We start from the raw sequence: 12,695 nt of genomic DNA on the forward strand, positions 1-12,695 counted from the left end.
CGGGATTGTTCCAGTGCATCCCACAGATATGCGATCAGTTTCGGATCTGGGGATTTTTGGGTTATTTTTTTAAACATTTTGGAAATACAGAGGTTTCCCTGCAGAACATTGCATTCTAATGGTTTTAATGTTGTGGCTGATCGGCGTGCTTCTTCGCATCGCAGCAGAGTTCGGGCCAGGAGTTTCACGAAGACCTTTACCCGGACACGGTGGGCACCGCTCCGGCCATGTCTGCTGAAGAGTGGTGGCAGGGAGGGAACAAGCAGGTGACCACGCGTGTCCACGCTCAGCAAGTCCATCCAGTCTTCACTCTCTGCGCTCACGGCTCAAACTGTGTTTGTCCTCAGGTGGACAAAGTCAGCCTCAACCCTGACAAACGGTCCAAACCGAAGGCTCCAGCAAAGCAGGCGCCTGTAAAGAAGGAAGTGGCCAGTGGAGGGAGTAAGGAGGTGAGTGACACATTTGTAGGAAACATTTCTTAGTATTATCTGGCCTGGATTTCACAAAACACTTCATTTGACTTGCATACACTCTGTAAAGACTTAATAATAAAAACAGCTACCCCTCTGTTCTACAGGATAAGGCTCGTGGCGTCTCTTCTTCAAGCAGTCCTTCCACTACCCCCAGCAGCAGTGCCGCCCCGTCCCGCTCTCCCTCCTCCACCTCTGGCCTCTCCTCGGGCTTCCTCCCCAGCCCCAGCCCCAGCCAGAGCGGCAAGGCTATTCAGAGCCTGCTGGGTACAAACGCACACATCTGAAATATTATTCTGTCATATCAGAGGAAACTTTCTTTACAGACTAACCATTTTATTCATTTTATTTTTTTTGTCAGGCCCAACTTCCAAGTTCCGTCACATCCAGGGCACGGTCATGCACCGGGACACGCACATCACCAACATCCGCGGCATCAACCTGACCACGCCGGGCGAGTGCGACGGCTTCTGCGTCAACAGCCAACGCGTGGCGGTTCCCCTCGCCATTTCTGGAGGCCAGATCGCCATCTTTGAGGTAGAGCAGAGGGTTGTCCTCATACATTTTAATCCTCCAGGAAGCTCCAGGAGTCTGCTGTGTACTACATGTTCGTTCATTCCCCTCCTCAGCGCTCTCAGCCTGGAAGGGTCCCGGACACGGCCGTGCCCACCATCCAAAACTCGGTGAACGTGGCCGACTTTTCTTGGGATCCCTTCGACTCGAGCCTGCTCGCCGTGGGTTAGTGTACACGCTTGTTCTCAAAATGTAAGCGACCGGGCGTGTGTTTGCTTAACGCGACTGTCTCCATTTCTGTCCACGCTAGCCGGCGACGATGCTAAGATCCGGATTTGGAAGGTACCAGAGGGAGGTCTGACAGAGATGCTGACTGAGCCTGAGCTCATTTTGCAAGGTAGGACTGACCTGAAATCAGCTCAGATCATTATGAGAAAGAAATTACTCTCTAAACTACATGAACAGTTGGTGTGTAGACGCTCACAGCTGCTTTGCATGGTGATGGTTTGGCTGTGAGGTTATTTTTTCCCCATACTTCTGCAGCATTTGTGGTTGAATCTACAATGCTATGGCTATCTAAAGCTATAAACCTAGCTAGCCTTTACTGCCAGTGTCAATTAGCCTTGGCTGGGTTAGCTGCTGTAGCTCTTCTGCACAGAGACATTACAAGAGAGCACACACTTCTTGAAAAATTATGCCAACCGTGACCCTTAAGAAAGTTTCCGATGCTGATGACAAAATGCTCCGGCCCCTCGCAGGCCACACAGAGAAGATCTACTCCATCAAGTACCACCCTCTGGCCAGCGGACTCCTGGTGTCGTCGTCGTACGATCTCACCGTCAGACTGTGGAGCACCGAGACTGGGGAAGAGGTCAAACTTCTCACCGGGCACCAGGACCAGGTGGGCCGACCGCGAAACCTTGTGGATCTTACGATGAGAAGCTTTTGTGGCGCGCTGAAATTGAGTTTTTGTTCTTCTTCACGTGCAGGTGTTCGGCATGGCCTGGAGCCCAGACGGCAAGCTGCTAGCCACGGTGTGCAAGGATGGGAAAGTCCGCATCTATGACCCTCGCAAGTCCACCGCACCTGTGCAGGTACTGTATATACAGCAGGAAATTGAATATTCATGCGTACATTTCACTCTTTTAGGCTACAGAACCATGGAAATATATATTTTTGCTTCCTTTGCTCATCTCTCACACTTGCTTTTTTGCTTTTTTCAGGAGGGCCCAGGTCCTGAGGGTCACAGGGGAGCCCGTGTGGTGTGGGTGTGTGACGGCAAGTACCTGCTGGTGTCAGGATTTGACAGGTGCTAGAAATTATTATGCACTTGACTTCAGTGATTTGCCGTAGTCAGATCAGTTACCTGACCACTCACCCTTCTTGTATTCCTCCCACAGCCGCAGCGAGCGAGGCCTCTACCTCTACTCCGCCGACTCCCTGTCCTCCGGGGCCGTGATCTGCACTCCTGTCAACGTCTCCCCCTCCACGCTCATCCCTTTCTACGACCCCGACACCGGCGTCGTCATCCTCACCGGAAAAGTGAGCGCACGGGCCACAAAAATACGTCGCCGCTGTTGTAAGAAATGGGAGTTAATTGTAACTCGTGTGCGTGTTTTCCTGCGTTTCCCAGGGCGACACCAGAGTGCACATTTACGAGATAGTCCCCGAAGACCCGTACTTCATCGAATGCAGCAGTTTTAACTCTCCCGAGCCTCATAAGGTAACCGGGGGCTGTCTCCGTCTCGCGGCCACTCATTCGTCAAGACATCTAAAAATACAGATTAATTTGATTTAATCTAATCAATCTGATGACTTCCTGTTCGCAGGGATTGGCCTTCCTGCCCAAGACGGAGTGCAACGTGCGAGATGTGGAGATAGCCGTGGGACTGATGCTCACCAAGACAACCATAGAGCCGGTGGCCTTCAGAGTGCCGCGGGTCAAGGTGAGCCGGATGCGCCACCTTGTGGACGCACGGGGACGCTGCACGAGTTTCCGTCTTGTAATTCTGTGTCCACTTTTTACGTCTCCAGAAAGAGTTTTTCCAGGACGATGTGTACCCGGACACGACGGTGTGGTGGGAACCGGCGCTGACTGCCTCCGCCTGGCTCTCTGGCATCAACGGCAAACACAAGAAGATGAGCCTGAAGCCTAAGGACATGACGCCAGGTGTGTGTGTGTGTCCACGTACCCTCATCTAACAAAGCTCTCACTGGAGATGGATATGCTTCCTCTGCAGTCTGCATGTCGGTACTGGACAATGGTATGTATCTGTGACTGATGCCAGGTGTTTTTTTTCTCTCCTCCTCTTCAGTGAGTGAGGCCCCCAAAGAGGTTCCAGTGAGGAAATACCTGCCCTCGTCTGTTTACCTGGAGGAGAAGACGGACGAACAGAAGAAAGAGGAGGTGAGGGCAAGCTGAACCGCCGTGCACTTTATTTCTACTGTATCGTCTCCTCAGTTTGTTGTCAAGTTAAAATCCGTTCAGTGGCTGCTGCGAGCCCGTTTTGTTCTTTCGTTGCTTAACACTGAGTTTGCGCGATCCAGCTGCTGAGTGCCATGGCGGCGAAGCTGGGGAACATGGACGACCCGCTGCCACAGGAGTCCTTCGAGGGGGTTGACGAGGATGAGTGGGTGAGTGGATGTGGTGGAAGTGGAAGTTTTGTTTAGGACAGTAAAGTCAGTCAATGATAATGAGGGTTCATATGTATACCGATCAGCCACAATATTATGACCACTGACAGGAGAAGTAAGTAACATTGACCATCTTATGACAATTCAATGTTCTGCTGGGAAACTTTTGGACCTGGCATTCATTCATGTGGATGTTACTTAGACATGTAGCACCCACCTAGACCAGACCAGGCACCCCCACCCCGTAGCAATGACACTCCTTGATATACAGCAGCCATCCCCAGCAGGATGCAGCCTGACACAGACACACAGAAAAAAACGGTTCAGGAACAACTAAAAAGAAAAAAACAAAACAGAAATCATGAAAAACAGCACAGCAGCAAAATCCCAAACTGATCAAGTATCTGTGGGATGATCCACAGAGGCCCCTCCCCTCAACCCATAGGACCCAAAGCCCCCACACTAACAACATCCTGTTGCCAGACACCACAGGATTTTAGGAAGGATATTGGGAAGGTGGTCATAATGTTATGCCTGATCGGTGTATGTAGTAACTGAGCAAGGTTACTTGTCGATTAAAATGTAATAAAGCGCTTGCTGTCGTCACTGTTAAACAGAAAGGACATTAGGGACCACAACACACTTACACTAACTTTGGTTTCTCTGTCATTCAGGACGACTAAAACGAGGGGGTCGGCGCTGCCTCTGGTTCAGTCACGGTGCCAACGGCAGAGAGGGGGCAACAGCTCAAATGTTTGCCATTGCCATTCGTGTGTGTGTGTGACTGTGCCTCTTCCGCTCTTCCGAGCTGCATCAGCGAACATCTCAACCCACTGAACGCAAAAAGAAAACTGCACAATGTGAAAAAAAACAATCACAACAATCCTCCTGTTAAGACCTTCTGGCTTCTAGTACTGTACGTGTGGAGAGCCTGCCAAATCAAATGTCTCTTCTGTTTGATTATATCATGCAATTTGACTTGTTAAAATTCTGGGATAAAAGTGTCTTAGTAGCTGCTCTGTTAGTATTCGTTCATTTAGAGGAAAATAATCATTAAAACCCTGCAGGCAATCACAGCAATAACAACTTCTGATTAATTCTACATTACTGGTTAACTCTCTAACCTCGGGTTGAGCGTGACGATGCACACCGGGGTGTCCTGATATAATGAAACTCATGTTTAGATGTCAGATTTATGTGAATCATGACGCAGGAAGCTGTTATGCCACGTGCACATTTACCTCCGCAGTGGAGCCCTGCTTGCATTTTGTACCGAGCATGCTCAGTCACGACGTGTCTTTTGTGGGTGGTACAGTGAATGTCACGCAGCTGTTTGTAAAAGAAAAAAAAAAAACAACAACACGTCTTCCTGTTTGGTCAGGTCAAACACATCCACTATAACAGCAAAAAACAAAACACACAGAGGAAACAACAGGGTCACCAGTGTTCATGTTTGACCATGAGCTGGAATTTCTAATAGTTTTTGCCATAATTAGCCTGAAATGCATCTTTAGCATAATTATGTGTAATTTTGTACCACTTAGATAAAATTTTGCCGTAGGTCTTATCAGTAGGGATTCACAGATTAATAAAAACTAAAATGTTCTCATGCATTTAAAGCCAAACCACCTCCTCCTTGATTTTTTTTTTCTATTTAGAGGGACCTTTTATACTTAAAAATACTTCCTTTTTCATTTGCTGGGCAGTGGAAATACTATCTGTCGGTGTTCTGACTGTTTATGGGATCTTCCTTCTCTGAATTAGCTCGTTTTCTTCATCTAGTTTTAACTAGTGGTTAGTGTTTATGGTGCCATTTTGACAGCAGTCCAGTATTATTATTATGATTATTATTACCTTCCAATGCAAAAATAACAACCGTCGTCTAGTCTCTTATCAGGGCTACAGCAATACCATCAGTTAATCCAGACCGGGTCCAGCTGGTGCCAATTCATGCTGAGCCCGTGTACGGCAGGTGTCAGGGTTTACGGGATGTTTACTGTATGTGCTTGTGATTCTCCAAGGCCATACTTTGTAATTTTGAAACTGGATTAACTCGCCTTCCATTGTGTTAAAAATAAAAATAAAAATAACTTTGTCTTTATACTGTAGAGGGAGTAAGGCGTTGCTCTTTTGTTCTTGTCTCACTTGGAGTAATGATTAGTGGATTTTTTATTTTATTTTTATTTTTTTTCAATATTGTCTTGCAATAAACACCTTTGGAACCCATCTTTGTCTGTGCCTTGACTCACTACGACCAACACACAGCTAATAGATGAATGGACAAGATTCAGTACAGTTTTCACCATTGTCTCTTTCTTGGAGACTACGTTTCTACACAGATTCTCCTTATTCTTCACATCCTTTTTTTATGACATACATTGTTTTATTGTAGCAAGAAGCTAATCTTAAGCATCTGACCAGGGAAATGCAGAAGAAATTTAGTCTTCCAGCCAAAAAATGGTGTTCTGAGAGTGCTATTGATTCAGATATTTCCATTTTTTTAAATATTTTCATTAAACATTGTTATCTTCATATATTATCTTATTATGCTGCCTTTGGGATGAGGTTTTTGACAAATATATGTCTGGTAAATTAAGTCAATGTGCATAAGCCTCTATTGCATGGTGTTTCCATAAAGCAACAATTATTTGATCTCAAGTTTGATGAGATATAAATCCATGGTTTTACATTTAAATTATACAGGTCATGGTTTAAGGTCATGGAAAATACACACATTTGTCACACTGTGTTGTTGGCCAAAGTGCCGCGCGCAGAAATGAGGACATATAACACACGCACCGACCTGAGAGAGGGGGCGTGAGGGAGCGTTACGGCTGGAGCAGGTCGGACAGATACTGCGGAGCGAGGCCATGGACACGTTTAAAAACAAATAAAATGGATCCAGGGAGTTGGGACAAAATCCTTCATGAAGTTTGAAGTGTTATCTGGGGTGTTATCTTGGACAAAATCCAGTCCATTATGAACAATCAATGTCCAACACCCTCTACACAACACCATAGTCAGGACTGTCCTGTTCCATGGACAGGTTGGGGAGGTCATTTGTCCCTCAGGCCATATCTATCTATCTAGCTAGCTAGCTAGCCAAGTAGATAGCTACTTAGCTAGCTAGATAGATAGATATCTCTCTCTCTGGACTATGAGACAATAGATAGATAGATAGATAGATAGATAGATTGTTTCTTTATTAATCCCAAACTGGGAAATTTCTCTGTTGCAGCAGTAATGTACAGGCACTCAACACCATACATAAATATAACAAAAAGCTAAAATCAACAATAAAAAATAGAGAAGACAATGTATTTATTACAGTATTTATTAGTATTTACTGAATTAAAAATTGAAAAAATATTTTTCCAAACCCATATTTTTAAGTATTTGCATTATTTAAGTACGACGGAGTATTAGGGCCACATTAAGGGGGGAAAAAAATCACAAACTTCGAGAATAAAGTCGTAACTTAGAGAATAAAGTCGTTATTTATGAGAATAAAGTCATATATTACGAGAATAAAATCGTTATTTATGAGAATAAAGTCATATATTACGAGAATAAAGTCGTTATTTATGAGAATAAAGTCGTAATTTATGAGAATAAAGTCGTTATTTATGAGAATAAAGTCATATATTACGAGAATAAAGTCGTTATTTATGAGAATAAAGTCGTAATTTATTTATTTATTCTCATAAATAACGACTTTATTCTCATAAATAACGACTTTATTCTCATAAATAACGACTATTCTCGTAATATACGACTTTATTCTCATAAATTATGACTTTATTCTCGTAAATTACGACTTTATTCTCGAAGTTTGTGATTATTTTTTTTCCTTAATGTGGCCCTAATACTCCGTCGTATTTAAGCAATTAATTAAAAAAAAAAAAAAAAAAAAAAAGTAAATTAATTTAAATCAAGTTGCAGTACCACCTCCCCGCCGACAGGTGGCAGCGCCACAAACCCCTTCTCCCCCTTTGGTCATCTTGAATTTTGCGTCATCGATGCTTTCTTGAACTTTGACCCCTCAGACAGTAACCTTCAGTGTACATGTGTGAAAACAGAAGACGCGCACTGTCTGTCTGAGCTGCGTAGCCTTATAAAATGGTAAGAACGCGTTTTGTCGTCTTTATATTTACAGTTCATCGCTAACGTCTCTGCTCAGAGCCGCTGTTAGCATTAGCATGAGTGTGTCTTTGCCGGAGTTTGCCTTTAACCACAGCGTTACACACACACAAAAAATGTGCCTGCTCCTTTTCAGTGGGACGTTGATAACTTTATTCATGTAGAATTTAATGTACCTAAGTGTAAGTTAAGTGACGCTTTAACAAGAAAGCAGACAAATATAGAAACAGTGACGCGGTTTCTAGATGTTTCTAAAGGCTCGTTGCATCACTGTGACTTTAAGTATCTTTGAAATGATGTAATGTGACTGGATAAAATAAGAGCTGCTAACTGACCTTAACCTCTCTTTCTTTGGTCAAATGACTTCTGAATGGTTTTGTGATGAACTTTCCTTTCCTTCATGGTGTTTTTATTTTATCTTGCAGGCTAAATATCTGGCTCAGATCATAGTGATGGGTGCACAGGTGGTGGGACGTGCATTTGCTCGAGCTCTGCAGCAAGAATATGCAGGTATGAGCCACGAGCAGGCGTTTAACAATTAATCTGTTATACAGTCAGTTAATTTAAAAGAAAATCTCTTCTTGATTAACATCTTTAGTCTCAACCTCTCTGTTGTTTGAAATGTTTTGCTTCACACTACTGCGTATAATCATAAACTGAACACTTGGGTTGTTGCCCCATCACTTTGGCGCTCACATAGTGTATTTGAAATAATTTTTACATGATTTATGCAAAAGAAATAGTCCTTACTGAACTACAGCAGCCTCTGAGACAGCCGGGACAAATGGGAACCCGTCAGCTGTGGTGTGAAGGCCAAGGTTTATTTATTTACTTTTAATATAATTTCCTTTCTTGACATTAAGGGACATTCTCTCTCCACATTTAACCCATCCATTCGTTCACACAGCAGTGTGTACACTCAGAGCTGGGGGGGGAGTCATCAGTGTGGTCCCCAGGAAGTAGTATGGGGGTTCACCTCAGCCATTGACGTAGTGGGATGTAAACCTCTGATCTTATGATCCCAAATGTCTCTAGTTCCCCCTTTCACGATCAAATCAGCAGTCGTGGAGACAAGAATGGACATGGAGTTCAGAGTTAAAACCTCTACAAAACTTTACCTGCAAAACGTAGCTGGTCAAAACAAATCTATATGCCGGTATTTATTTGTAGATATTACCTCTGAGATTAATTGAGTATTCTTTTAAGATGGACGATTAGTACTGAATGTTTGTCTTCCTTCGTCGTGTCTCCGCCACGCAGCCAGTCAAGCGGCGGCGCGTGCCAGAGGCCGGGCAGGTCAGCAGTCAGCCGCGGCGTCCAGCATCACGGGAATGAGTCTGCAGGAGGCCCAGCAGATCCTCAACATCTCCACACTCACCCCTGAGGAGATTCAGAAGGTACATTTGCGCTCTTGCGTCTCTCTTTTAATGGTCTCTCAGAGCCATCAAGCCTTTCTCATGAACTGGGACCCATTGCTGGTGTTTCTGCTAAATATGCATAATGATGTGACCTTATGTGAGAGTATTTTACCAAATTATGTCATAGTTTATGTTCCAAAAATGATGTATACATCTAAGGTTACAGCATTTCTGTAACATTACTTAAGTATGTCTTACGAATGTGTGCATGAGCTTTTTAATAAAGCGATATGTAGCTTTTCTTTATGAAACATGCACCTGTTTACTAAACTGGGGAGACGTGCCACATGTCTTGGTGGTCTCGCCTCAAGCTCTTCCATTAGACGTCAGTGTTTACGAGGGAACTGGCTTCACCACTGGAGCCGTTCAATCCAACCGCGTTATTGATTACACTATTAAATCCATTAGGATATTGGAGCTCTTTGACCGTTGCTGTGCAAGCCTTCTAATACGTGCATGGATTATTTGGTTCCTTTTCATGCCTTACGTTCTAACAATCATGTGTCAGTGCTTGTCTTTGCTGATTTATTTATCTATTTATTTTAAACGAAGATCTAACTCTAAAGTGTTTATCTCTGCCAGAACTACGAGCACCTTTTTAAAGTCAACGACAAGTCGGTGGGCGGTTCATTTTACGTACAATCAAAAGTAAGTACTCCATACCTGCTCTAATAGATATTTCTCTGTGTTGTTATTTAATATCCCCCTTTTGACGTGTGTTGTAGACGGGAAGGACGACATTAACTGAATATGGCAGCACCCAGAAAACAGAAACATTATTTTAGCTCACCTAAGCACAAGAGCAGTACAAAAGCATTTGATAACATGCATATAGTAAATAGGAAATCATCGAAATGTGCAAAATATTGTGTACTAAGTGTTGATTGTGTAAGGGAAAATATTTAAACCACTCGCATTTAAGTTCATTACTCTCTCTATCCCAGTTTTGACTGAGTCACTCTGAAACTTTAACTGATTCTCCCCAAAACACGACGTTGTGTACATTATCTAAAAATATGTGTTTTCAAAGAAGTTGAAAGACTACACCTGTTCCGAAAACCCTGTCTATAGCTGTTTATTACTCATTTAACCCAAGGGCTTTTCACCATGACTTATTTATTCCTCGTACTCTTAATCAGTCTGTTTAATTATTATGAACAGTTCTCTTTCTACCTGCTACCGGCATGTAGGAGGAGTCTGCTCTTTGTACTGTGTCATTATGTTGTTGCTCCCTCACTAGATCCTTGTTGCTGTGAGTAAACCACAGCGTGGTTTTGTTTCTATTTTAAAACTGGGGTCTACTTCTGTGACTCGTTGCATTCATGTATTTATTTATTTATTTATTTCTATCTAGGTGGTGCGGGCTAAGGAGCGTCTGGACGAAGAGCTGAGTATTCAGACGGAACAGAAACAAGAAAAGCAGCAGTCACAGCAGAATACGGAAACATGAAGGACGAAGCGTCGCGTCCTGCCCTGTCTCTCCTCTCCCCGTCCTCTGTAAATTATATCCCGAATAAAAGCTATCTCCATTCCTCTAGTTTTGACTTTTTTTTTTTTTGGTAATGATCTAAATCGAGAAATCCGCTTTGATTTGAACCCGTTTTCTTGAATGACGGTCGTTTCAAGACAAATGAAAACACACGTATCAAATGCAGCTTTATTAAACATTATTTTTTTTTGTTTCTTTTCATTGACATTATTATCAATATCGTAATAAATTCCTCTAAAACAGGAGAACACCGCTATGTTGTACCAATTGAAGACTTTTACAACTCTAAAATTCTGCATGTTCAACCACAGAACATGATGCCAGGAGAAAAAAAAAATATATTTTCATATAATCTTTTATTTTTTTTCATATAGTGTATAGCTTCTATATTTACCTATAATAGAAAGGCACTTGGAAAAATTAAAATACTGACATAACATCTCACAAATGTGCAAAAACATAACTTGGAACAGGCCTTGCGTGGCCTTAGTCTCATCATTAACCCTTTGTGCAACGCTGTGGCACTTCTGTCAATGGCACCCCTTTACTATGACACTGACCTACCTAGCTAATGGCTTTGTGCCCGGCTGGAATTCACTTTTCCTAACATGAAGTGAGGGTTACTTTAAAAACTCAAGGAGCCCCGTACCAATCATATAACATCGTATGTAAAAAATAAGACTTTTAAATTCATTTTGACTGATTTTTAAGATTATTCTTGGTTCCCAAAGAAAGAAAGAAAGAAAAATGATGAATTACTCAACACTAAGAAAAGATGTGACAGCATCCCCATATCTACACACGCTATGAGGGGGAGGAGGAGGAGGAGGAGGAAGAAAAAAAAAAAGTGCAATTTCTTACAGGCTGAGCTCAAAGGGTTAATGGATCATACAGCTTATTTAATATTGAACATAATGTGGACCCTGGTAGGATCCGTGTCGTGTTGTTCAGGTTTCTGCTGCCGCGATGAGTCTCTGTCCCTGGCTTCGACCAGCAGAGGAGAGACAGACGAGGAAAAAAAGAGGAGGAAAAAAAGAGGAGGAGGAGGAGTACCGGCGCAGCATCTGTGGATTTCACTGTTGCCATGGAAACCGTCTCTAGCCTACTAAACACCTGTTTCTGATGACATCACATGGCGGGATTGTCCACTCAGAGCGAGAGATTCTTTACAGCGCCCAACCTGAGCCAAGGCCTCTGGTGTGTACGTGTGTGTGTGTGTGTGTGTGTGTACGTGTGTTTGTGTGTGTGGCGATGAGGGGCAGGGGTTTCTACGGGGACAATGAAAGCCAGAAACACAGGTACGCTGTTCCGTGTCTGCCGTGTGAATCCTAATAGACTCGTGGGCAGCCTGGCAGTGCGTCCTCAAACAGGGGAAGGTTGTGTTTGTGTTTGTTTACTGTGAGCGCGGCTTAGTTAGTCCGCCAGCTTTTTTTTTTTTTTTTTTTTCAATCCCTGGTAAAAATGCTTTGTGGCCGAGAGGTGGGGGAGTTGAGCGTTTCGGGTTTAATCTACCCCAAAAAAAAAAAAAAAAGAAAGAAAACCGAGGGCAGACAGAGTTCAGTGGCCTAGTTTTCCGCGGGCTGGTATGCCTGTGAGCGGCTGCCACACTGGGCACAGCACAGCCAGTGACTTCAGAGCTAAGAGAGGGCCGATTGCCGGGTAGGTGGCCAGATGGAGGACAGGCGTGCAGCACGGCCATCCCCCTGCCTCCTTTCCTCTGCTGGCATGCGGCCTGTGCCCTCGTCTCTCCCTGTCCCCTGTTCATTCATTCACTCATTCATTCATTGAGCCAAGTTTTTCTCCTTGCTCTCACGCTCTCCCACCATTTCACAGTTACTTCTCCATGCTTGCCCCTTTTTTTGAAAACAAAAAGATAATTTGGTGTTTTAATTCTTAACTGAGAAATATTTTATTACCCGCACACTCTCTCTGAATTATACCCAATACGCCAATGTGATTGTCATGGATTAACGTGATGATATGCACATAAATCAACAGTGGTTCCAACCTTTTAGGCCCCTTGAAACAAAT

At 43.5% G+C, this 12,695-nt stretch overlaps 2 protein-coding genes across 3 annotated transcripts in view; both read left to right on the top strand.

Moving 5' to 3' along the window:
- Nucleotides 1-5,945, top strand: part of coro7 (coronin 7) — a 105,878-nt gene extending 99,933 nt beyond the window's left edge. Inside the window, exons 13-28 of one of the 2 annotated variants that reach the window (XM_084571161.1) lie at nucleotides 165-266; nucleotides 348-449; nucleotides 578-737; nucleotides 832-1,007; nucleotides 1,100-1,208; nucleotides 1,294-1,380; nucleotides 1,742-1,884; nucleotides 1,973-2,077; nucleotides 2,207-2,292; nucleotides 2,384-2,525; nucleotides 2,617-2,706; nucleotides 2,813-2,929; nucleotides 3,018-3,153; nucleotides 3,299-3,390; nucleotides 3,531-3,617; nucleotides 4,292-5,945. In XM_084571161.1, coding sequence (XP_084427287.1) covers nucleotides 165-266; nucleotides 348-449; nucleotides 578-737; nucleotides 832-1,007; nucleotides 1,100-1,208; nucleotides 1,294-1,380; nucleotides 1,742-1,884; nucleotides 1,973-2,077; nucleotides 2,207-2,292; nucleotides 2,384-2,525; nucleotides 2,617-2,706; nucleotides 2,813-2,929; nucleotides 3,018-3,153; nucleotides 3,299-3,390; nucleotides 3,531-3,617; nucleotides 4,292-4,300 — 1,743 coding nt within the window. In that variant the 3' untranslated portion in view covers nucleotides 4,301-5,945. The remainder of the gene's footprint in view (nucleotides 1-164; nucleotides 267-347; nucleotides 450-577; nucleotides 738-831; nucleotides 1,008-1,099; nucleotides 1,209-1,293; nucleotides 1,381-1,741; nucleotides 1,885-1,972; nucleotides 2,078-2,206; nucleotides 2,293-2,383; nucleotides 2,526-2,616; nucleotides 2,707-2,812; nucleotides 2,930-3,017; nucleotides 3,154-3,298; nucleotides 3,391-3,530; nucleotides 3,618-4,291) is intronic. The other variant, XM_084571162.1, reaches the window with a different exon arrangement.
- Nucleotides 5,946-7,631: 1,686 nt separating this feature from the next.
- pam16 (presequence translocase associated motor 16) lies at nucleotides 7,632-10,738 on the top strand. Its single transcript, XM_084571171.1, has 5 exons — nucleotides 7,632-7,739; nucleotides 8,183-8,267; nucleotides 9,018-9,154; nucleotides 9,758-9,823; nucleotides 10,530-10,738. Exons 1-5 carry the CDS (start codon nucleotides 7,737-7,739, stop codon nucleotides 10,623-10,625), a joined length of 387 nt encoding a protein of 128 aa, XP_084427297.1. The 5' UTR covers nucleotides 7,632-7,736; the 3' UTR covers nucleotides 10,626-10,738.
- Nucleotides 10,739-12,695: the final 1,957 nt, after the last annotated feature.

This window comes from Chelon labrosus (assembly GCF_963514085.1).
Source record: "Chelon labrosus genome assembly, chromosome: 21".
In the NCBI taxonomy this organism is placed as follows: Eukaryota; Metazoa; Chordata; class Actinopteri; order Mugiliformes; family Mugilidae; genus Chelon; species Chelon labrosus.